This window comes from Salmo trutta, unplaced genomic scaffold (assembly GCF_901001165.1).
Source record: "Salmo trutta unplaced genomic scaffold, fSalTru1.1, whole genome shotgun sequence".
In the NCBI taxonomy this organism is placed as follows: Eukaryota; Metazoa; Chordata; class Actinopteri; order Salmoniformes; family Salmonidae; genus Salmo; species Salmo trutta.
Window position 1 is genome coordinate 2,450,516 of NW_021823195.1, and position 26,289 is coordinate 2,476,804.

Below are 26,289 nucleotides of genomic sequence, written 5' to 3' on the forward strand. Positions count from 1 at the left end.
AAAATAAATAAAGTAAACAAAATGAGTATGAAATTAACCAAATAAATTACATTGCAAATAACAGGATAATTTATCCTAGGCTACATTTATCCTGAATAAGACCCATCTGTGAATACAGGCTTTGAAAATGAAATTAAAAGTGCAATGAAGAACCATTGACTATTTTCATTATACAGTATATTAACCTGCCTAAAGGTTTCTGACTAATAGACCGCGGTAACATGGACTGCTATAGGCCTGGTGGTAGAGGCAGCCTGCTGGTAGAGGCAGCCTGCTGGTAGAGGCAGCCTGCTCGTAGAGGCAGCCTGCTGGTAGAGGCAGCCTGCTCGTAGAGGCAGCCTGCTCGTAGAGGCAGCCTGCTCGTAGAGGCAGCCTGCTCGTAGAGGCAGCCTGCTCGTAGAGGCAGCCTGTTCTGGCTTTAATAGACCGCGGTAACATGGACTGCTATAGGCCTGGTGGTAGAGGCAGCCTGCTGGCAGAGGCAGCCTGCTCGTAGAGGCAGCCTGCTCGTAGAGGCAGCCTGTTCTGGCTTTAATAGACCACGGTAACATGGACTGCTATAGGCCTGGTGGTAGAGGCAGCCTGCTGGTAGAGGCAGCCTGCTAGTAGAGGCAGCCTGCTGGTAGAGGCAGCCTGCTGGTAGAGGCAGCCTGCTGGTAGAGGCAGCCTGTTCTGGCTTTAATAGACCGCGGTAACATGGACTGCTATAGGCCTGCTGGTAGAGGCAGCCTGCTGGTAGAGGCAGCCTGCTTGTAGAGGCAGCCTGCTGGTAGAGGCAGCCTGCTGGTAGAGGCAGCCTGTTGGTAGAGGCAGCCTGTTCGTAGAGGCAGCCTGTTCGTAGAGGCAGCCTGTTCGTAGAGGCAGCCTGCTAGTAGAGGCAGCCTGCTAGTAGAGGCAGCCTGTTCTGGCTTTAATAGACCGCGGTAACATGGACTGCTATAGGCCTGGTGACAACACCTTCAGACAGGACACAGATGTAGAGGCAGCCTGCTAGTAGAGGCAGCCTGTTCGAGGGGCCACGCTGGCCAAGAGGCAGGAAGCGACCCTCGTTCCCTCTCCACCATGCCAGCGGGTCATCATCTCCTCCGATGGCGTCGGTGGGTAGGATGTGAGCTCTGCGCTGGCCCGCTGTTGCTCACAGTGTGACTGTTCGCTTAGGTCTCCCAAGACTGCCCAGTGATGTCTTCTAACAGTGGACATCTCTGTTGAAATGGCCTGGTACCACACAGTAGACATACAACGTTTGAATCCAAATCACCATTAAACGTTCTGTACCACATAACACCATACGATTGATTTATATTTATATTTATACACAAGATAATAGAATATTGGTAAGACGTCCACATTGTATTCTACATGATTCCACCTGACAGATCCTTCACAGTGTTGCTAGGCAACGCAACGCGCTCCCCGTCCCAGTCGTCGCCCAACACCCCACTGTTCAAAGACATACGACATTTGAAATGTCTGTTGTTTTGAAAGTTTGTGTTTCAGATGTACTGTTTATTCTTCATCTTCGATTGTTTATTTCACTTTTTGTTTATTATCTATTTCACTCGCTTTTGCAATTTAAGCATACGCTTCCCCATGCCAATAAAGTCATCTGAATTAGAGGGGGGGGGGGGGGGAGTGAGGAGGGGGAGGGAGAGGGAGGAGGGAGAGGGAGGGAGGGGGGGAGAGAGAGGGAGGGGGGGAGAGCGGAGAGAGAGGGAGGGGGGGGAGAGGGAGAGGGAAAGGGGGGGAAAGTGAGGGGGGAGAGGGAGGAGAGAGAGGGAGGATTGGGAGAGGGAGGAGGGGAGAGGGAGGAGGGAGAGGGAGGAGGGAGAGGGAGGGAGGGAGAGGGAGGGAGGGGGGGAGAGAGAGGGAGGGGGGGGGAGAGAGGGAGGGGGAGCGGAGAGAGAGGGAGGGGGAGAGAGGGAGAGGGAAAGGGGGGGAAAGTGAGGGGGGGAGAGAGAGGAGAGAGAGGGAGGAGAGAGAGGGAGGAGAGAGAGGGAGGGGGGACGCTTGACTGGCCAGACAGTTACTGAGATAGAGAGGAGATTGTGATGTCTTGCCTCATGAGGTCATTTTATGAGGGTGCTTTCATGTTTACACATTTAGCTGTGTTGCTAGGAAACACTGGAAGACTGTAGTGGAGAGGAGAGGAGAGGAGAGGAGAGGAGAGGAGAGGAGAGGGTAGAAATAAACATGTTTGCTCCAAGAACAGCACATGGAACTAATTAGAGGGGTGGGACGGGACTCGATCCAAGGCCTCATTCTGATATTCAACGTTTTCTATCTCCAGACTGCTGCCCACTAGGTGTTAGTGTACAGAGCACTGAGACTTCACAATGGTTTTCTATCTCCAGACTGCTGCCCACTAGGTGTTAGTGTACAGAGCACTGAGACTTCACAATGGTTTTCTATCTCCAGACTGCTGCCCACTAGGTGTTAGTGTACAGAGTAGAGACTTCACAATGGTTTTCTATCTCCAGACTGCTGCCCACTAGGTGTTAGTGTACAGAGCACTGAGACTTCACAATGGTTTTCTATCTCCAGACTGCTGCCCACTAGGTGTTAGTGTACAGAGCACTGAGACTTCACAATGGTTTTCTATCTCCAGACTGCTGCCCACTAGGTGTTAGTGTACAGAGTAGAGACTTCACAATGGTTTTCTATCTCCAGACTGCTGCCCACTAGGTGTTAGTGTACAGAGTAGAGACTTCACAATGGCAGGTCTCTTCTCACCAAATGAGACAGTTGTTTACATCAATAACCGTTACAGCTGGACCGAACAGAGTAATGTCCTCTCTGGCACGTCTTCATTGGACGTTTACTAACAAACACTAAAGATAATGACATCATCAACATGCACCAAGAGAAAGTCAACCCGACCTGAGAAGATTGGCTGGCAGAACGTTCAACTCAATTAACAGCTTCATCCTCCTTTCTCTAAAAACTCAATCCCCAAATGTATTCACCAGGATGCTTCCCCAGATGTATTCACCAGAACCCCAGGATGCTTCCCCAGATGTATTCATCAGAACCCCAGGATGCTTCCCCAGATGTATTCATCAGAACCCCAGGATGCTTCCCCAGATGTATTCATCAGAACCCCAGGATGCTTCCCCAAATGTATTCATCAGAACCCCAGGATGCTTCCCCAGATGTATTCATCAGAACCCCAGGATGCTTCCCCAGATGTATTCATCAGAACCCCAGGATGCTTCCCCAGATGTATTCATCAGAACCCCAGGATGCTTCCCCAAATGTATTCATCAGAACCCCAGGATGCTTCCCCAGATGTATTCATCAGAACCCCAGGATGCTTCCCCAGATGTATTCATCAGAACCCCAGGATGCTTCCCCAGATGTATTCATCAGAACCCCAGGATGCTTCCCCAGATGTATTCATCAGAACCCCAGGATGCTTCCCCAGATGTATTCATCAGAACCCCAGGATGCTCCCCAGATGTATTCATCAGAACCCCAGGATGCTTCCCCAGATGTATTCATCAGAACCCCAGGATGCTTCCCCAGATGTATTCATCAGAACCCCAGGATGCTTCCCCAGATGTATTCATCAGAACCCCAGGATGCTTCCCCAGATGTATTCATCAGAACCCCAGCTCAATACTACCTATGAAAGTGAAATGCTGATGTGCTGTAGGAGCGGAGCGTCAGAGTGCGTCAGAGTGTTTGGTTCACAGAGCCCTGACCCTGATGTAGTCTACATACTGTGTGATGTGGTATATTATACTGTATGTTCCAGAGGTAGGCAGGAAGCTGGCCTCTCAGACACCCACTGGAGGAGGAAGTACAACTTCAGGAGAGGACCGCGGTCCGTCTCCCTCAGAGAGGACCGCGGTCCGTCTCCCTCAGAGAGGACCGCGGTCCGTCTCCCTCAGAGAGGACCGCAGTCCGTCTCCCTCAGAGAGGACCGCAGTCCGTCTCCCTCAGAGAGGACCGCAGTCCGTCTCCCTCAGAGAAGACCGCAGTCCGTCTCCCTCTCTTCCTCCCCCGTCTCCAACCTGCTTTTCTTTTGTCTGATAAGAGTTCAGGTGATCCTGTCCTCTCTCCGCCTGTCCTCTCTCCTCCTGTCCTCTCTCCTCTCTCCTCCTGTCCTCTCTCCTCTCTCCTCCTGTCCTTCTGTCCTCTCTCCTCCTGTCCTCTCTCCTCTCTCCTCCTGTCCTCTCTCCTCCTGTCCTCTCTCCTGTCTGTCCTCTCTCCTCTCTCCTGTCCTCTCTCCTGTCTGTCCTCTCTCCTCCTGTCCTCTCTCCTCCTGTCCTCTCTCCTCCTGTCCTCTCTCCTCCTGTCCTCTCCTCCTGTCCTCCTGTCCTCTCTCCTCCTGTCCTCCTGTCTCCTGTCCTCTCTCCTCCTGTCCTCTCTCCTCCTGTCCTCCTGTCCTCTCTCCTCCTGTCCGCCTGTCCTCTCTCCTCCTGTCCGCCTGTCCTCTCTCCTCTCTCCTCCTGTCCTCTCTCCTCCCGTCCTCTCTCCTCCCGTCCTCTCTCCGCCTGTCCTCTCTCCGCCTGTCCTCTCTCCGCCTGTCCTCCTCTCCGCCTGTCCTCTCTCCGCCTGTCCTCTCTCCACCTGTCCTCTCTCCACCTGTCCTCTCTCCTCCTGTCCTCTCTCCTCCTGTCCTCCTGTCCTCCTCTCCTCCCTGTCCTCTCTCCGCCTGTCCTCTCTCCGCCTGTCCTCCTGTCCTCTCTCTGCCTGTCCTCTCTCCTCCTGTCCTCTCTCCTCCTGTCCTCTCTCCGCCTGTCCTCCTGTCCTCTCTCCGCCTGTCCTCCTGTCCTCTCTCCGCCTGTCCTCCTGTCCTCTCTCCGCCTGTCCTCTCTCCTCCTGTCCTCTCTCCTCCTGTCCTCTCTCCGCCTGTCCTCCTGTCCTCTCTCCCGCCTGTCCTCTCTCCGCCTGTCCTCTCTCCGCCTGTCGTCTCTCTCCCTCTCTCCTCCTGCCTGTCCTCTCTCCTCCTGCCTGTCCTCTCTCCTCCTGCCTGTCCTCTCTCCGCCTGTCCTCTCTCCGCCTGTCCGCCTGTCCTCTCTCCTCCTGTCCTCCTGTCCTCTCTCCGCCTGTCCTCTCTCCTCCTGTCCTCCTCTCCGCCTGTCCTCTCTCCTCTCGTCCTCTCTCCGCCTGTCCTCCTGTCCTCTCTCCGCCTGTCCTCTCTCCGCCTGTCCTCCTGTCCTCTCTCCGCCTGTCCTCTCTCCGCCTGTCCTCTCTCCTCCTGTCCTCTCTCCTCCTGTCCTCCTGTCCTCCTGTCCTCTCTCCTCCTGTCCTCCTGTCCTCCTCTCCGCCTGTCCTCTCTCCTCCTGTCCTCTCTCTCCTGTCCTCTCGTCCTCTCTCCGCCTGTCCTCTCTCCGCCTGTCCTCTCTCCGCCTGTCCTCTCTCCGCCTGTCCTCTCTCCGCCTGTCCTCTCTCCGCCTGTCCTCTCTCCGCCTGTCCTCTCTACTCCTGTCCTCTCTACTCCTGTCCTCTCTCCTCCTGTCCTCTCTCCTCCTGTCCTCTCTCCTCCTGTCCTCTCTCTGCTGTACGCCAGGCAGAGCAGAAACAGCACTCTGTGGACCAAAACGAGGTCAGATGGAAAAAATGAAAGGGTAAGGAAGGCTATAAATAATACCCAGCTGTGCTCTGCTCTGAGCAAATTCAGAGGTATTTTCAGACTGCGGTCTCTCCCACCTCACTAGAATGGAGGTCTGCTGCACAACGGGACTCAAATAGTCTAGTATATCAGAAAGCAACCCAGGGACTCAAATAGTCTAGTATATCAGAAAGCAACCCAGGGACTCAAATAGTCTAGTATATCAGAAAGCAACCCAGGGACTCAAATAGTCTAGTATATATCAGAAAGCAACCCAGGGACTCAAATAGTCTAGTATATATCAGAAAGCAACCCAGGGACTCAAATAGTCTAGTATATCAGAAAGCAACCCAAGGACTCAAATAGTCTAGTATATCAGAAAGCAACCCAGGGACTCAAATAGTCTAGTATATCAGAAAGCAACCCAGGGACTCAAATAGTCTAGTATATCAGAAAGCAACCCAGGGACTCAAATAGTCTAGTATATCAGAAAGCAACCCAGGGACTCAAATAGTCTAGTATATCAGAAAGCAACCCAGGGACTCAAATAGTCTAGTATATCAGAAAGCAACCCAGGGACTCAAATAGTCTAGTATATATCAGAAAGCAACCCAGGGACTCAAATAGTCTAGTATATATCAGAAAGCAACCCAGGGACTCAAATAGTCTAGTATATCAGAAAGCAACCCAGGGACTCAAATAGTCTAGTATATCAGAAAGCAACCCAGGACTCAAATAGTCTAGTATATCAGAAAGCAACCCAGGGACTCAAATAGTCTAGTATATCAGAAAGCAACCCAGGGACTCAAATAGTCTAGTATATCAGAAAGCAACCCAGGGACTCAAATAGTCTAGTATATCAGAAAGCAACCCAGGGACTCAAATAGTCTAGTATATCAGAAAGCAACCCAGGGACTCAAATAGTCTAGTATATATCAGAAAGCAACCCAGGGACTCAAATAGTCTAGTATATCAGAAAGCAACCATTTAAAATGCTTTGTTGATATATTTTGATCAGCTCGTTAAGCCTACCTCATTTGTGCCGTCTAAGCTTTGTCAACAAAGCAATACAAATGGATCAACTGCTACGGAGGTTTCATCAAATAAACATAACCGATGACTATATCATCAATGCCATTTGCACAACTATTTGAAAATGCATATATTTTTTTAAATTAAAGCAGTGCAACCTTGCCAGCTAAACACTAAGATCACACATAACATAGACCTATTCTTTATTCTCCACTACGAACAATAAAAATGCATGAAATTACAGCCTCTTTCCTTTTCCCCGTGTTCTGCCTCGACTCCAACACGAAAGCTTAAACATGTTAAAAATGAGGAGAGCCCTGTTCTGAACCAGCAGGCAGACAGCCAACAAGAAACACGGAGTGCAAGACCAAGCCTCCATTAGGTTTAAAGCCAACTCTGTACTCTCCTCCCCTTGCCAGGGCAGACGGACTGGGAGTCACATGGGCTACAGACTAATTAATATGAGAGAGAGAAAGAGAGAGAGACTTAGAGTCTCTCAGAGCGTTCACAGTCAAACCCACTGACACCCCGATCAGATCACAGCAAAATCGCAGTCTACTTGAACAGAGCAATAACTCAATCATGAGGCATCAAAGCCAAAGGAACATTAAGAAATGCTATAGGTGGAAGGAAAGTAGTGTGGAAACTATTAGACAACAAATCCCTTTTAGACATCTTCCTGGACTAAACGTTCCACTGTAATAGTGAAGGTATAAACTTGCCAGTAGAAAACCTAAAAACAGTATATTTGACCTCTATCAAATCTAAAAACGTCAAACAGAAAACCGAAGAAAATTAACAAAAACGGACAAACAGTTTGATGAAGAATGCAAAAACCTAAGAAAGAAATGTAGAAACCTGTCCAACCAGAAACACAGAGACCCAGAAAACCTGAGTCTACTCCTTCACTATGGTGAATCACTAAAACAATACAGAAACACAGAGACCCAGAAAACCTGAGTCTACTCCTTCACTATGGTGAATCACTAAAACAATACAGAAACACAGAGACCCAGAAAACCTGAGCCTTCGCCTTCACTATGGTGAATCACTAAAACAATACAGAAACACAGAGACCCAGAAAACCTGAGCCTTCGCCTTCACTATGGTGAATCACTATACAGAAATACACTACGGAAAAAGAAGGAACAGCACGTCAGAAATGAGCTCAATGTAATGGAAGAATCCAGAGAATCTAACCACTTCTGGGAAAATTGAAAACACACAACAACATGAAGAGTTATCTATCCAAAATGGAGATGGGTAAACAACTTCTCCAATCTTTTTGGCTCTATAACAAAGAACAAACAAAAACATATACATGATCAAATACAAATCTTAGAATCAACTATTAAAGACACCAGAACCCACTGGATTCTCCAATTACCTTGAATGAACTACAGGACAAAATATAAACCCTCCAACCCAAAAAGGTCTGTGGTGTTGATGGTGTCCTCAATTAAATGATAACACATACAGACCACAAATTCCAATTGAACTCTAACATCATCCTTGGCTCTGGCATCTTCCCCAATACTTGGAATCAAGGACTTATCACCCTAATAACTACCGTGGGATATGCATCAACAGCAACCTTGGGAAAATCCTCTGCATTATCATTAACAGCAGACTCGTACATGTCAAATTGGCTTTTTACCAAATTATTGTACGACAGACCACATATTCACCCTGCACACCCTAATTGGCACACAAACAAACAAATTCTTCTCATTCTTTGTTAATTTCAAAAAAACCTTTGACTCAATTTGACATGAGGGTCTGCTATACAAATTGATGGAAAGTGGTGCTGGGGGGAAAAACATACGACATTATAAAATCCATGTACACAAGAGTGCAGCTAAAACTAGCAAAGACACATTTCTTCCCACAGGGCCGTGGGGTAAAACAGGGATGCAGCTTAAGTCCCACCCTCTTCAACATTTATCAAATCAATCATTTGTCACGTGCCGAAAAACAACAGGTATTCACCTCCAGTGAAACGCTCACTTACAAGCCCTTAACCAACAGTGCAGCTAAGAAAAATACACTAAAAAAAATACAAATAAAATAAAACAAGTAATTAAAGGGAAGCAGTAAAATAACAATGTGGAGGCTATATACAGGGGGTACCGGTACAGAGTCAATGTGGAGGCTATATACAGGGTGTTACGGTACAGAGTCAATGTGGAGGCTATATACAGGGGTTACCGGTACAGAGTCAATGTGGAGGCTATATACAGGGGGTACCGGTACAGAGTCAATGTGGAGGCTATATACAGGGGGTACCGGTACAGAGTCAATGTGGAGGCTATATACAGGGGGGTACCGGTACAGAGTCAATGTGGAGGCTATATACAGGGGGTACCGGTTAGTCGAGGTAATTGAGGTAGTATGTACATGTAGGTAGAGTTATTAAAGTGACAATGCAGAGATAATAACAGAGCAGCAGCAGCAGCGTAAGGGGGGGGGGGGGGGGGGGGTAGCCATTTGATTACGTTTTCCAAACTCTCTCAAGAAGAAACAGTTTTATTAGAATCCTATGTACCACACCACAGATGTAGAATCATTGTAATCCTATGTACCACACCACAGATGTAGAATCATTGTAATCCTATGTACCACACCACAGATGTAGAATCATTGTAATCTTATGTACCACACCACAGATGTAGAATCCTTGTAATCCTATGTACCACACCACAGATGTAGAATCCTTGTAATCCTATGTACCACACCACAGATGTAGAATCCTTGTAATCCTATGTACCACACCACAGATCTAGAATCCTTGTAATCCTATGTACCACACCACAGATCTAGAATCCTTGTAATCCTATGTACCACACCACAGATCTAGAATCCTTGTAATCCTATGTACCACACCACAGATCTAGAATCCTTGTAATCCTATGTACCACACCACAGATCTAGAATCATTGTAATCCTATGTACCACACCACAGATGTAGAATCCTTGTTACCATGGTAATCCTCAGTGGGTCTAGGTAATGGAGAGAGCGCTGAGCGCTACAGTAACATCAGATGGTCAGAGTCCAGGGAGATACGGCACTATGGAAGATAGCTGGATCAGTCCTTACCAGAGCTGGCCACTGGATGTGTCTGTCTTTAGTCCCCTGGGGATTTTCCCCCAGCACAGTGCTCTCCCTCCTCTTCGCCCACACCAGCTGCTGCTCCAGCAGGGAGCTCTCTCTCCTCTTCGCCCACACCAGCTGCTGCTCCAGCAGGAACACCTGGAAGTCCTCGTACACTTTCACCCACTCCCGCTTCTCCCACTCCAGGTCATCAAACTCCACGTACACCTGGGACAAGAGAGGAGAGGGGGTGAGTTCATGGGTATACATAGAGAGGAGAGGGGGTGAGTTCATGGGTATACATAGAGAGGAGAGGGGGTGAGGACATGGGTATACATAGAGAGGAGAGGGGGTGAGGACATGGGTATACATAGAGAGGAGAGGGGGTGAGTTCATGGGTATACATAGAGAGGAGAGGGGGTGAGTTCATGGGTATACATAGAGAGGAGAGGGGGTGAGTTCATGGGTATACATAGAGAGGAGAGGGGGAGAGGACATGGGTATACATAGAGAGGAGAGGGGGTGAGTTCATGGGTATACATAGAGAGGAGAGGGGGTGAGGACATGGGTATACATAGAGAGGAGAGGGGGTGAGGACATGGGTATACATAGAGAGGAGGTGAGTTCATGGGTATACATAGAGAGGAGAGGGGGTGAGTTCATGGGTATACATAGAGAGGAGAGGGGGTGAGTTCATGGGTATACATAGAGAGGAGAGGGGGTGAGGACATGGGTATACATAGAGAGGGTGTGTGTGTGTACACAGAGGTATAACAACTCATTCTGCAGTTTGTTTCATTGTTGTTTCACATGACCTTTCCCACCACGGAGGAGAGGTCAGTAGATTGACAGAGTTTGAGATAGTGTTTACATTTGCATACTGAGAAGAGGATACAATCAACTTTATAAACGTCAACTCCAGCTTTCAATACAACTAGAGATATTACTGTTCTGACCCTCTGAGACACACAGCTTTCAATACAACTAGAGATATTACTGTTCTGATCCTCTGAGACACACAGCTTTCAATACAACTAGAGATATTACTGTTCTGACCCTCTGAGACACACAGCTTTCAATACAACTAGAGACATTACTGTTCTGACCCTCTGAGACACACAGCTATCAATACAACTAGAGATATTACTGTTCTGACCCTGAGACACACAGCTTTCAATACAACTAGAGATATTACTGTTCTGACCCTCTGAGACACACAGCTTTCAATACAACTAGAGATATTACTGTTCTGACCCTCTGAGACACACAGCTTTCAATACAACTAGAGACATTACTGTTCTGACCCTCTGAGACACACAGCTTTCAATACAACTAGAGATATTACTGTTCTGACCCTCTGAGACACACAGCTTTCAATACAACTAGAGATATTACTGTTCTGATCCTCTGAGACACACAGCTTTCAATACAACTAGAGATATTACTGTGCTGATCCTCTGAGACACACAGCTTTCAATACAACTAGAGACATTACTGTTCTGACCCTCTGAGACACACAGCTTTCAATACAACTAGAGATATTACTGTTCTGACCCTCTGAGACACACAGCTTTCAATACAACTAGAGATATTACTGTTCTGATCCTCTGAGACACACAGCTTTCAATACAACTAGAGATATTACTGTGCTGATCCTCTGAGACACACAGCTTTCAATACAACTAGAGACATTACTGTTCTGACCCTCTGAGACACACAGCTTTCAATACAACTAGTAGATATTACTGTTCTGACCCTCTGAGACACACAGCTTTCAATACAACTAGAGATATTACTGTTCTGACCCTCTGAGACACACAGCTTTCAATACAACTAGAGATATTACTTAAAGGGAAACTTCAGGATTTTGCCAATGACTCTGGGTCAGTGGATAAAGGGCCTCATCTGACTCTGGGTCAGTAGATAAAGGGCCTCATCTGACTCTGGGTCAGTAGATAAAGGGCCTCATCTGACTCTGGGTCAGTAGATAAAGGAGTTCATCTGACTCTGGGTCAGTAGATAAAGGGCCTCATCTGACTCTGGGTCAGTACATAAAGGGCTTCAGAATAACTTTAAGATCTTATTTAAATGGCCAAAGACAGAAGGACACAGCAAAGCAACAACGTAAAACACGTTAGGAAAGTTGTTAAGGATAACATGAGTTCTGCCAAAATGGAGCAGCTAAATATTATCTCAGTACCACAGCTGGAACGATTCATGTGATGGTCAACAGTACAGATCAAATGTTATTTTCACTTTGCCACTCTGACCATCAGATAAGACGGTTTACCTTCCCTGCTATTGAACTGGTATGACAGACAGACAGACAGACAGACAGACAGACAGACAGACAGACAGACAAATCACTTACATGAAGTACTGTTAGGTAGACATGAAAACAAGATCCAGGCCTAAATGTACAAGCTGAAATAACTGCTCTGATCAATGTGTTTGACCTTCTGTGACCTCCACCAGCATGGTGACAACATGCCATGCCCCCCCCCTCCCCCCTCCCCTGAGACCTGCTGTCCACAGCTAGGATTCAGCCATTAGTTAAAAGGACCTGGCTTCAGTGACCTCTAGCTTCTCTGGGTTTGATGCAGTCAAGCCAGGTACAATGTAATCAGATGAGGTGATAAATAACTAACAATATGTTAGTCTACTCATACGGCACCGAGCCCACTTGGTTGCTCTCTCACAGCAACACTGCAATGATAGGAAAAAGGACAGTCTGACAGAGGAACATTGAGAGAGTCAGCTAGACTGCCAATACCCCCCCCCCCCCCTCGTGCTCTCCATTCAATTCAAAGGGATTTATTGGCATGGGAAACATGTTTACATTGCCAAAGCAACTGAAATAGACAAACAAAAGTTAAATAAACCAAAAAATGAACAGTAAACATTACACTCACAAGACATTTCAAATGTCCTATTATGGCTATATGCAGCATTGTAATGATGTGCAAATAGTTAAAGTACAAAAGGGAAAATAAATAAACAAATATGGGTTGTATTTACAATGGTGTTTGTTCATCACTGGTTGCCCTTTTCTTGTGGCAACAGGTCACAAATCTTGCTGCTGTGATGTCACACTGTGGTATTTCACCCAGTAGATATGGGAGTTTATCAAAATTGGATTTGTTTTCTAATTCTTTGTGGATCTGTGTAATCTGAGGGAAATATGTGTCTCTAATACGGTCATACATTTATTTGGCAGGAGGTTAGGAAGTGCAGCTCAGTTTCCACCTCATTTTGATGGCAGTGGACACATAGCCTGTCTTCTCTTGAGAGCCAGGTCTGCCTACGGTGGCCTTTCTCAATAGCAAGGCTATGCTCACTGAGTCTGTACATAGTCAAAGCTTTCCTTAAGTTTGGGTCAGTCACAGTGGTCAGGTATTCTGCCACTGTGTACTCTCTGTTAGGGCCAAATAGCATTCTAGTTTGCTCTGTTTTTTTTTGTTTAATCTTTTTGTTTTCTCATGATTTGGTTTGGTCTAATTGTGTTGCTGTCCTGGGGCTCTGTGGGGTCTGTTTGTGTTGCTGTCCTGGGGCTCTGTGGGGTCTGTTTGTGTTTGTGAACAGAGTCCCAGGACCAGCTTGCTTAGGGGACTCTTCTCCAGGTTCATCTCTCTGTAGGTGATGGCTTTGTTATGGAAGGTTTGGGAATCGCTTCCTTTTAGGTGGTTGTAGAATTTAACAGCTCTTTTCTGGATTCTGATAACTAGCGAGTATCAGACTAATTCTGCTCTGTATTATTTGGTGTTTTCCAGCAGACATGTCAGCAGAGATCTCATTACTGCAGCAGCACATGACTCTAGTCCCAGCAGTTCCCTCCACCTCCCCATCCCTCCCTCCACCCTGCCAGTACAGCTCAGGTCCCTCCCTCCCTCCCTCCACCCTGCCAGTACAGCGCAGGTCCCTCCCTCCCTCCACCCCCACCCTGCCAGTACAGCTCAGGTCCCTCCCTCCCTCCACCCCCACCCTGCCAGTACAGCTCAGGTCCCTCCCTCCCTCCACCCTGCCAGTACAGCTCAGGTCCCTCCCTCCCTCCACCCCCACCCTGCCAGTACAGCTCAGGTCCCTCCCTCCCTCCACCTCCACCCTGCCAGTACAGCTCAGGTCCCTCCCTCCCTCCACCCCCACCCTGCCAGTACAGCTCAGGTCCCTCCCTCCACCCCCACCCTGCCAGTACAGCTCAGGTCCCTCCCTCCCTCCACCTCCACCCTGCCAGTACAGCTCAGGTCCCTCCCTCCACCTCCACCCTGCCAGTACAGCTCAGGTCCCTCCTCCCTCCCTCCACCCTGCCAGTACAGCTCAGGTCCCCCCCCCCCCCACCCTGCCAGTACAGCTCAGGTCCCTCCCTCCCTCCACCCTGCCAGTACAGCTCAGGTCCCTCCCTCCCTCCACCCCCACCCTGCCAGTACAGCTCAGGTCCCTCCCTCCACCCCCACCCTGCCAGTACAGCTCAGGTCCCTCCCTCCACCCCCACCCTGCCAGTACAGCTCAGGTCCCTCCCTCCCTCCACCCTGCCAGTACAGCTCAGGTCCCTCCCTCCCTCCACCCTGCCAGTACAGCTCAGGTCCCTCCCTCCACCCTGCCAGTACAGCTCAGGTCCCTCCCTCCCTCCACCCCCACCCTGCCAGTACAGCTCAGGTCCCTCCCTCCCTCCACCCTGCCAGTACAGCTCAGGTCCCTCCCTCCACCCCCACCCTGCCAGTACAGCTCAGGTCCCTCCCTCCACCTCCACCCTGCCAGTACAGCTCAGGTCCCTCCCTCCCTCCCTCCACCCTGCCAGTACAGCTCAGGTCCCTCCCTCCCTCCACCCCCACCCTGCCAGTACAGCTCAGGTCCCTCCCTCCCTCCACCCTGCCAGTACAGCTCAGGTCCCTCCCTCCCTCCACCCCCACCCTGCCAGTACAGCTCAGGTCCCTCCTCCACCTCCACCCTGCCAGTACAGCTCAGGTCCCTCCCTCCCTCCCTCCACCCTGCCAGTACAGCTCAGGTCCCTCCCTCCCCCCCACCCTGCCAGTACAGCTCAGGTCCCTCCCTCCCTCCACCCTGCCAGTACAGCTCAGGTCCCTCCTCCCTCCACCCTGCCAGTACAGCTCAGGTCCCTCCCTCCCTCCACCCCCACCCTGCCAGTACAGCTCAGGTCCCTCCCTCCCTACCTCCACCCCCACCCTGCCAGTACAGCTCAGGTCCCTCCCTCCACCCCCACCCTGCCAGTACAGCTCAGGTCCCTCCCTCCACCTCCACCCTGCCAGTACAGCTCAGGTCCCTCCCTCCACCTCCACCCTGCCAGTACAGCTCAGGTCCCTCCCTCCCTCCACCCCCACCCTGCCAGTACAGCTCAGGTCCCTCCCTCCCTCCACCCTGCCAGTACAGCTCAGGTCCCTCCCTCCCTCCCTCCACCCTGCCAGTACAGCTCAGGTCCCTCCCTCCACCCCCACCCTGCCAGTACAGCTCAGGTCCCTCCCTCCCTCCACCCTGCCAGTACAGCTCAGGTCCCTCCCTCCCTCCACCCCCACCCTGCCAGTACAGCTCAGGTCCCTCCCTCCCTCCACCCTGCCAGTACAGCTCAGGTCCCTCCCTCCCTCCCTCCCTCCACCCTGCCAGTACAGCTCAGGTCCCTCCCTCCCTCCCTCCACCCTGCCAGTACAGCTCAGGTCCCTCCCTCCCCCCCCACCCTGCCAGTACAGCTCAGGTCCCTCCCTCCCTCCACCCTGCCAGTACAGCTCAGGTCCCTCCCTCCACCCTGCCAGTACAGCTCAGGTCCCTCCCTCCCTCCACCCTGCCAGTACAGCTCAGGTCCCTCCCTCCACCCCCACCCTGCCAGTACAGCTCAGGTCCCTCCCTCCCTCCACCCTGTCAGTACAGCTCAGGTCCCTCCCTCCACCTCCACCCTGCCAGTACAGCTCAGGTCCCTCCCTCCCTCCACCCTGCCAGTACAGCTCAGGTACCTTAATCATTTACCAGTAGATACTGTTTCCCTCTGCGCTCTCATGAGCCACAAAACAATTCAGTTCCATTAAAAATGAACAGTATACAGGACAGAGACAGAGGAATAGACAGAGACATTTAAAATGTACAGTATACAGGACAGACAGACTGAGGAATAGACAGAGACATTAAAAATGAACAGTATACAGGACAGAGACAGAGGAATAGACAGAGACATTTAAAATGTACAGTATACAGGACAGACAGACTGAGGAATAGACAGAGACATTAAAAATGAACAGTATACAGGACAGAGACAGAAGAATAGACAGAGACATTAAAAATGAACAGTATACAGGACAGAGACAGAGGAATAGACAGAGACATTTAAAATGTACAGTATACAGGAGACAGACAGACTGAGGAATAGACAGAGACATTAAAAATGAACAGTATACAGGACAGAGACAGACTGAGGAATAGACAAAGGGAAAACTAGAGACAGGGAAACGAGACAGGCAAACGAGACAGGGAAACGAGACAGGGAGAGAGACTGAAGCAGAGAGAGACAGACACAGAGGCAGCAGAGAGCAAATCAGGGGGAATGTGTCAGGGACCTGTATCCAGGCAGTGTGTGTATATAACAGGGACCTGTATCCAGGCAGTGTGTGTATATATATATATATATATCAGGGACCTGTATCCAGGAAGTGTGTGTATATATCAGGGACCTGTATCCAGGCAGTGTGTGTATATATCAGGGACCTGTATCCAGGCAGTGTGTGTATATATATCAGGGACCTGTATCCAGGCAGTGTGTGTATATATCAGGGACCTGTATCCAGGCAGTGTGTATATATATCAGGGACCTGTATCCAGACAGTGTGTATATATATCAGGGACCTGTATCCAGGCAGTGTGTATATATATCAGGGACCTGTATCCAGGCAGTGTGTATATATATCAGGGACCTGTATCCAGGCAGTGTGTGTATATATATCAGGGACCTGTATCCAGGCAGTGTGTGTATATATATCAGGGACCTGTATCCAGGCAGTGTGTGTATATATCAGTCTAACAGTCTAACCAACACCAGCAGTCTAACCAACACCAGCAGTCTAACCAACACCAGCAGTCTAACCAACACCAGCAGTCTAACCAACACCAGCAGTCTAACAGTCTAACCAACACCAGCAGTCTATAACAGATTTACGCCCCCCCCCCCCTCTAATTCAACTCACATGTGCACCCATTAAAGGGGGGAAGAGAGGGAAATGGAGGGAAAAACAAACAGCCCGAGGCAGAAAGCCGAAAGCGAGAGAGAGAGAGAGAGAGAGACTAGAGGGATTTCCAAATAGAGAAGGACCTTCATAAAGCCATCAATGTGACACCGTAGAGAGATGAGAGCTGACCCCACAGCTGATTAAAGCAGACTGTAATACCTTATCAGAGCTTCTCTCTTCATTATCTTCTCTCTGCTCCCCCCCACAACACAGCTCTTCAGACTACGCTGTGTTGTTGTTAACAGGAAACCTGCAGTAAGCCCTGTTGTAAGCCCTGCTGTTTCCCAAATAGCACTCTACTCCCTATTTTGGAGGGAAAGGGGGAGCCCAGTTAAAAGTAGTGCACTATATAGGGATTAGGTTGCCATTGAAGACAGAACTGATCTGATGTGTTGAGTTTGACTGAATTTCAAGCATCCAGGCTGCACCACTACAAGGGTTCCTTTATCACAGCCAGGCGAGCTGCACTCCCAGCTCCCAGACAGACAGGAAACAAAACGCCACAGGACCGTCCTCCTTCCCTCCCCACAGCCCACGGGACCGTCCTCCTTCCCTCCCCACAGTACACACCACAGGACCGTCCTCCTTCCCTCCCCACAGTCCACAGGACAGTCCTCCTTCCCATCCCCATAGTCCACACCACAGGACCGTCCTCATTCCCTCCCCATAGTACACACCACAGGACCGTCCTCATTCCCTCCCCATAGTCCACACCACAGGACCGTCCTCATTCCCTCCCCATAGTACACACCACAGGACCGTCCTCATTCCCTTCCCATAGTCCACACCACAGGACCGTCCTCATTCCCTTCCCATAGTCCACACCACAGGACCGTCCTCATTCCCTTCCCATAGTCCACACCACAGGACCGTTCTCCTTCCCTCCCCATAGTCCACACCACAGGACCGTCCTCATTCCCTCCCCATAGTCCACACCACAGGACCGTCCTCCTTCCCTCCCCATAGTCCACACCACAGGACCGTCCTCATTCCCTCCCCATAGTACACACCACAGGACCGTCCTCATTCCCTCCCCATAGTCCACACCACAGGACCGTCCTCATTCCCTTCCCATAGTCCACACCACAGGACCGTCCTCATTCCCTCCCCATAGTACACACCACAGGACCGTCCTCATTCCCTCCCCATAGTCCACACCACAGGACCGTCCTCATTCCCTCCCCATAGTACACACCACAGGACCGTCCTCATTCCCTCCCCATAGTACACAGCACAGGACCGTCCTCATTCCCTCCCCATAGTCCACACCACAGGACCGTCCTCATTCCCTCCCCATAGTCCACACCACAGGACCGTCCTCATTCCCTCCCCATAGTACACACCACAGGACCGTCCTCATTCCCTCCCCATAGTCCACACCACAGGACCGTCCTCCTTCCCTCCCCATAGTACACACCACAGGACCGTCCTCATTCCCTCCCCATAGTACACACCACAGGACCGTCCTCCTTCCCTTCCCATAGTCCACACCACAGGACCTTCCTCATTCCCTCCCCACAGTACACACCACAGGACCGTCCTCATTCCCTCCCCACAGTACACACCACAGGACCTTGGGGACCATGCATGCAGCAGTGAAGTAGCTGTGCTCCTACAGACTGATCATTAAAAGGAAAGAGCAGCATCAGCCCTGTAACGATTTACTTTGACAGGATGTCATCTTTCCTCCCTGAGCCAGCCGGCTGAGACACCACCTGACCGAGCATGGGATGCCAACAGCTGCCAGAGGGGTCCAGGACAGAGTGGTCTGCAGCAGTAGACAGACAGGGCCAGATGACTGGCTGTTGACTCAGTGACTGGGGATTCCACCCTGTCCTTTCAGTGGGCTCACTAGCAACCACCAGCCCTGCGTCAGGATAGACGGGGGCAGGATCATCCCCCATAGAGGAGCCTGACAGAGTGACGAGTTCTCTCTCTCCAAACTAGCCCCTCCAAACTAGCCCCTCCAAACTAGCCCCTCCAAACTAGCCCCTCCAAACTAGCCCCTCCAAACTAGCCCCTCCAAACTAGCCCCTCCAAACTAGCCCCTCCAAACTAGCCTCTCCAAACTAGCCTCTCCAAACTAGCCTCTCCAAACTAGCCTCTCCAAACTAGCCTCTCCAAACTAGCCTCTCACTCATGAAGGATTTGAAAAATAGACTTTCAAAGACAAACAAAATGTCTTCTGTTTTTTTTAACTAGTAGCTCTGAAATCCTTGTGGTATTTGGTGGACAAACAGAGCTACAGTTTCTCCCTGGTCCTCTGATACCAATGGATTATACAGTGTTTCTAGTGGATGCTGTTCCACACATCACTGCTGTTAATTGCAGTGATATGGACTTCACATTGATAGTTCTGGTTCATCATCAACACAGACTCACAGAATGATTACAACTCTGGCAGCAGTGGACTGACGACTGGTTTGGCCGTGTTACAGACGTGTCTCTCACACACACACACACACACACACACATATATATATATTCCCTATTAGCCCTGGTCAACAGTAGTGCACTATATAGGGAATAGGGCTCTGGTCAACAGTAGTGTTCTATATAGGGAATAGGGCTCTGGTCAACAGTAGTGCTCTATATAGGGAATAGGGCTCTGGTCAACAGTAGTGCTCTATATAGGGAATAGGGCTCTGGTCAACAGTAGTGTTCTATATAGGGAATAGGGTGCCATTTGGCACTCAGCCTTAGTCTAAGGCATGGCTACCCAGCCTGCACTGGAAGAGCTGGACGTTTCAATCCCACATCAAACACACTGGGTCGTTAAAAAGCAGTTTAATTAGATATTCTGATTATACAGCAGTTCTCCAGTGAGGACTGGCCCGCCAGGCGGTGGAGCGTAGTAGACGGTTACCACGACCACCACGTCCATCCTCCCTCGGTGAGACGGTTACTACGACCACCACGTCCATTCTCCCTCGGTGAGACGGTTACCACGACCACCACGTCCATTCTCCCTCGGTGAGACGGTTACCACGACCACCACGTCCATCCTCCCTCGGTGAGACGGTTACCACGACCACCACGTCCATCCTCCCTCGGTGAGACGGTTACCACGACCACCACGTCCATCCTCCCTCGGTGAGACGGTTACCACGACCACCACGTCCATCCTCCCTCGGTGAGACGGTTACCACGACCACCACGTCCATCCTCCCTCGGGGAGACGGTTACCACGACCACCACGTCCATCCTCCCTCGGTGAGACGGTTACCACGACCACCACGTCCATCCTCCCTCGGTGAGACGGTTACCACGACCACCACGTCCATCCTCCCTCGGTGAGACGGTTACCACGACCACCACGTCCATCCTCCCTCGGTGAGACGGTTACCACGACCACCACGTCCATCCTCCCTCGGTGAGACGGTTACCACGACCACCACGTCCACATTCCCTCAGTGAGACGGTTACTATGTAGGAGAAGTGGTAACTAGGCAGCGATGCAGGTTACTGGTGTCCATGTTCAGAATACAAATGATGAGTGATTCACCCCCCGAGGAAACAAAGCGATTGGTTTCTCTCTCAGTAGCAGGCTCCTTGGGTATCTGGCTCTGAACTGCTCTCCAATTATACCCCAGAGAGAGAACAATCTCATCGTGATAAATACAGTGAAATAGACCTGGACAGAAAAATGGCATGAAAATATTTATGAACTGAAACTGCCTTTTCTCCACAGCCATCTGTGATGTCATGTATCCATGTACTCTACTGCTACTCTCTGTTCATCATACCTGCATAGTCACTTTAACCATATCTATATACTACCTCAATCAGCCTGACTAACTGGTGTCTGTATATAGCCTCGCTACTGTATATAGCCTGTCTTTTTACTGTTGTTTTATTTCTTTACTTACCTATTGTTCAACTAACACCTTTTTTGCACTATTGGTTAGAGCCTGTAAGTAAGCATTTCACTGTAAGGTCTACACCTGTTGTATTCAGCATTTCACTGTAAGGTCTACACCTGTTGTATTCAGCATTTCACTGTAAGGTCTACTACACCTGTTGTATTCAGCATTTCACTCTGAGGTCTACTACACCTGTTGTATTCAGCATTTCACTGTGAGGTCTACTACACCTGTTGTATTCAGCATTTCACTGTAAGGTCTACTACACCTGTTGTATTCAGCATTTCACTGTGAGGTCTACTACACCTGTTGTATTCAGCATTTCACTGTAAGGTCTACACCTGTTGTATTCAGCATTTCACTGTAAGGTCTACTACACCTGTTGTATTCAGCATTTCACTCTGAGGTCTACTACACCTGTTGTATTCAGCATTTCACTGTGAGGTCTACTACACCTGTTGTATTCAGCATTTCACTGTGAGGTCTACTACACCTGTTGTATTCAGCATTTCACTGTGAGGTCTACTACACCTGTTGTATTCAGCATTTCACTGTAAGGTCTACTACACCTGTTGTATTCAGCATTTCACTGTGAGGTCTACTACACCTGTTGTATTCAGCATTTCACTGTGAGGTCTACTACACCTGTTGTATTCAGCATTTCACTTTGAGGTCTACTACACCTGTTGTATTCAGCATTTCACCGTGAGGTCTACTACACCTGTTGTATTCAGCATTTCACTGTGAGGTCTACTACACCTGTTGTATTCAGCATTTCACTGTGAGGTCTACTACACCTGTTGTATTCAGCATTTCACTGTGAGGTCTACTACACCTGTTGTATTCAGCATTTCACTGTAAGGTCTACTACACCTGTTGTATTCAGCATTTCACTGTAAGGTCTACTACACCTGTTGTATTCAGCATTTCACTGTGAGGTCTACTACACCTGTTGTATTCAGCATTTCACTATATGGTCTACTACACCTGTTGTATTCAGCATTTCACTGTAAGGTCTACTACACCTGTTGTATTCAGCATTTCACTGTAAGGTCTACTACACCTGTTGTATTCAGCATTTCACTGTGAGGTCTACTACACCTGTTGTATTCAGCATTTCACTGTGAGGTCTACTACACCTGTTGTATTCAGCATTTCACTGTGAGGTCTACTACACCTGTTGTATTCAGCATTTCACTGTGAGGTCTACTACACCTGTTGTATTCAGCATTTCACTGTGAGGTCTACTACACCTGTTGTATTCAGCATTTCACTGTGAGGTCTACTACACCTGTTGTATTCAGCATTTCACTGTGAGGTCTACTACACCTGTTGTATTCAGCATTTCACTGTGAGGTCTACTACACCTGTTGTATTCAGCATTTCACTGTGAGGTCTACTACACCTGTTGTATTCAGCATTTCACTGTGAGGTCTACTACACCTGTTGTATTCAGCATTTCACTGTGAGGTCTACTACACCTGTTGTATTCAGCATTTCACTGTGAGGTCTACTACACCTGTTGTATTCAGCATTTCACTGTGAGGTCTACTACACCTGTTGTATTCAGCATTTCACTGTGAGGTCTACTACACCTGTTGTATTCAGCATTTCACTGTGAGGTGAGGTCTACTACACCTGTTGTATTCAGCATTTCACTGTGAGGTCTACTACACCTGTTGTATTCAGCATTTCACTGTGAGGTCTACTACACCTGTTGTATTCAGCATTTCACTGTGAGGACTACTACACCTGTTGTATTCAGCATTTCACTGTGAGGTCTACTACACCTGTTGTATTCAGCATTTCACTGTGAGGTCTACTACACCTGTTGTATTCAGCATTTCACTGTGAGGTCTACTACACCTTTTGTATTCAGCATTTCACTGTGAGGTCTACTACACCTGTTGTATTCAGCATTTCACTGTGAGGTCTACTACACCTGTTGTATTCAGCATTTCACTGTGAGGTCTACTACACCTGTTGTATTCAGCAGAAACCAGACCACTCATACTGTTGACAACCTGACAACCAGCCTAGGCCTCCCGCCGCGCGTTAGGGCCTCCCGCCCCGCCCCGCGCCGCGCGTTAGGGCCTCCCGCCCCGCCCCGCGCCGCGCGTTAGGGCCTCCCGCCCCGCGCCGCGCGTTAGGGCCTCCCGCGCCGCGCGTTAGGGCCTCCCGCCCCGAGCGTTAGGGCCTCCCGCCCCGAGCGTTAGGGCCTCCCGCCCCGAGCGTTAGGGCCTCCCGCCCCGAGCGTTAGGGCCTCCCGCCCCGAGCGTTAGGGCCTACCTCCACCATCACACTCTACCCCACCTCCGCGCGGAGCGTTAGGCCTCCCAACCCGCGCGGAGCGTTAGGCCTCCCAACCCGCGCGGAGCGTTAGGCCTCCCAACCCGCGCGGAGCGTTAGGCCTCCCAACCCGCGCGGAGCGTTAGGCCTCCCAACCCGCGCGGAGCGTTAGGCACACTGACTGACAGAAATTGTTGCTTCTTTCTGCCAGATGAACACAACATATAGGGCATTTTGACAAGCTAATAGCCTAACCACTGATCAAACAACATTATGGACTAAAAGTTACAATTGCTGCAACAATACAGGTCAAATTAAGATCCAACATCTGTAGGTGGGGTAGAGTGTGATGGTGGAGGTAGGTAGGTGGGGTAGAGTGTGATGGTGGAGGTAGGTAGGTGGGGTAGAGTGTGATGGTGGAGGTAGGTAGGTAGGTGGCGTAGAGTGTGATGGTGGAGGTAGGTAGGTAGGTAGGTGGGGTAGAGTGTGATGGTGGAGGTAGGTAGGTAGGTAGGTAGGTAGGTAGGTAGGTGGGGTAGAGTGTGATGGTGGAGGTAGGTAGGTAGGTAGGTGGGGTAGAGTGTGATGGTGGAGGTAGGTAGGTGGGGTAGAGTGTGATGGTGGAGGTAGGTAGGTAGGTAGGTGGGGTAGAGTGTGATGGTGGAGGTAGGTAGGTAGGTGGGGTAGAGTGTGATGGTGGAGGTAGGTAGGTAGGTAGGTGGGGTAGAGTGTGATGGTGGAGGTAGGTAGGTGAGGTAGAGGTAGGTAGGTAGGTAGGTGAGGTAGAGTGTGATGGTGGAGGTAGGTAGGTGAGGTAGAGGTAGGTAGGTAGGTAGGTGGAGTGGAGTGGAGTCATCGTGATTGAAGACAGCGAGCCCCAGCCAGCCTATTAAATCAGAATGCAGGGCGGTCTGAGGCTGAGACCAGTCCTGTTTACACCATCTCCTGTCCACCTCCCTTCCCTCCAATTACAACCATAACATGACCTTGGACCTTAGCAGAGAACTTCTAGCCCGGGGAATTTACAACAAGTCGCTTCAGAGACACGCAGAGTAAACAGTTTCCCGGGCCAAGTCTTTACACTGCAAGCCCCGAACACACATGAAAAACAACCTGAGGATTTCTGTGTTTGGATGAAACATTCCCAGCTCCTCCAGCACACAGACAGAACCCTTCAGAAGACAGACGGGTTGGAAGAGGAGAACATCCCAAAATGGACAACAAGCTTCCGACAAGAACAAAACACATTTACAACATGGAGAATCTGGACTTGAATAAAGTTCAGTGACCAGCGAACACACGGGAAGAAGTCCTACTATTTAGCCATGTGATTGGTTAGCCTCAAACATGCAGAGATGCAAAAGATTTAGCAGCGGGGGGGGAGAGAAAAGTCCAAATGTTCCACACGAGGCTGCTGCTTGGGGAACAAAGCAGGCCTCTGTTGGAGAACACACGTGATCCCCGCCAGGCAGGGCCTGGATTAGGTTAGTGTTGCTTTAAGAACACATTTGGCTTTCGAGCCGGTCTGACGACAGATGATCCCCCTGACAGGAGAGGTTCATTATGGAATAGAACAGGCTGGTACAAGTGGAGGGAGTGGTAGCCTTCACCGCCTGGCTGTCTGGCTGGCTGGCTGTGTGCCTGGCTGTCTCACCGCCTGTCTGTCTGCCTGGCTGGCTGTGTGCCTGTCTGTCTGGCTGGCTGTCTCACCGCCTGTCTGGCTGTCTGCCTGGCTGGCTGTGTGCCTGGCTGTCTCACCGCCTGTCTGGCTGTCTGCCTGGCTGGCTGTGTGCCTGCCTGTCTCACCACCTGTCTGGCTGTCTGCCTGTCTCACCGACTGTCTGGCTGGCTGGCTGGCTGTCTCACCGACTGTCTGGCTGGCTGTCTCACCGCCTGTCTGCCGGTCTGTCTGTCTCACCGGCTGTCTGTCTGGCGGCCTGCCTGTCTCCGTGCCGCCCTGCCTGCCTGCCTGTCTCCGTGCCGGCCTGCCTGTCTCCGTGCCGGCCTGCCTGTCTCCGTGCCGGCCTGCCTGTCTCCGTGCCGCCCTGCCTGCCTGCCTGTCTCCGTGCCGGCCTGCCTGTCTCCCTGCCTGCCTGCCTGTCTCCGTGCCGGCCTGCCTGTCTCCGTGCCGGCCTGCCTGTCTCCGTGCCGGCCTGCCTGTCTCCGTGCCGGCCTGCCTGCCTGCCTGTCTCCGTGCCGCCCTGCCGGCCTGCCTGTCTCCGTGCCGGCCTGCCTACCCCTGCAGCCGTAACCAGCAACATGAAAACTAAACCACATGTGAAACAGCGTTTGAGAAGTCAAAGCGCCATCCTCCAACGCCCTGGGAAAGCAGGTTCCAGTGTTGCCGATATTGAAACCCAATCCCCGGGTAGCCTCAGCCTGCCTGGTGAGTTTCCAACCTGCCGTTCAGGTTGTGTTAATTACTCAGAAATTAATAAGATCCCAGACAAGATCTCCCATTCCACAGCACAGCACAGCACAGCAGATATAGGCCTAGGCAACACTGAGAATAGAATACAAGATCTGATAAAGAGGACCACTACTGTCCTGGTGAAAGCAACACAAGCCTGGCCAAGATAGACCTTGTAAACCATCCTCAGGTCTAAGAAATAGCCGTCTTTAATGTATAGGCGCCGAAGCAGGCCTCGTCTCCCCTGCCGAAGCAGGCCGCGTCTCCCCTGCCGAAGCAGGCCGCGTCTCCCCTGCCGAAGCAGGCCGCGTCTCCCCTGCCGAAGCAGGCCGCGTCTCCCCTAGCGAAGCAGACCACTAGCTCCCGTCTAGTAGTGTCTGACGTCCATACCGTAGCTCCCGTCTAGTAGTGTCTGACGTCCATACCGTAGCTCCCGTCTAGTAGTGTCTGACGTCCATACCGTAGCTCCCGTCTAGTAGTGTCTGACGTCCATACCGTAGCTCCCATCTAGTAGTGTCTGACGTCCATACCGTAGCTCCCGTCTAGTAGACGTCTATACCGTAGCTCCCGTCTAGTAGACGTCCATACCGTAGCTCCCGTCTAGTAGACGTCCATACCGTAGCTCCCGTCTAGTAGACGTCCATACAGTAGCTCCCGTCTAGTAGTGTCTGACGTCCATACCGTAGCTCCCGTCTAGTAGTGTCTGACGTCCATACCGTAGCTCCCGTCTAGTCGTGTCTGAGGTCCATACCGTAGCTCCCGTCTAGTCGTGTCTGACGTCCATACCGTAGCTCCCGTCTAGTCGTGTCTGACGTCCATACCGT

General features: G+C 50.5%; 1 protein-coding gene and 1 long non-coding RNA gene across 15 annotated transcripts in view; both read right to left on the bottom strand.

The window, feature by feature from the left end:
- The window catches only part of LOC115189542 (probable JmjC domain-containing histone demethylation protein 2C), a 191,190-nt gene that overhangs the window by 133,872 nt on the left and 31,029 nt on the right, over nucleotides 1-26,289 (bottom strand). For all 14 annotated transcript variants that reach the window (XM_029748158.1, XM_029748159.1, XM_029748154.1 and 11 more), the window contains exon 2: nucleotides 9,687-9,908. In XM_029748158.1, coding sequence (XP_029604018.1) covers nucleotides 9,687-9,908 — 222 coding nt within the window. The remainder of the gene's footprint in view (nucleotides 1-9,686; nucleotides 9,909-26,289) is intronic.
- On the bottom strand, nucleotides 2,402-2,781 carry LOC115189561 (uncharacterized). The gene is made up of 2 exons (XR_003876949.1): nucleotides 2,741-2,781; nucleotides 2,402-2,599 (listed from the first exon to the last, which is right to left on the bottom strand). It is a non-coding gene; the product is annotated as an uncharacterized LOC115189561 (long non-coding RNA).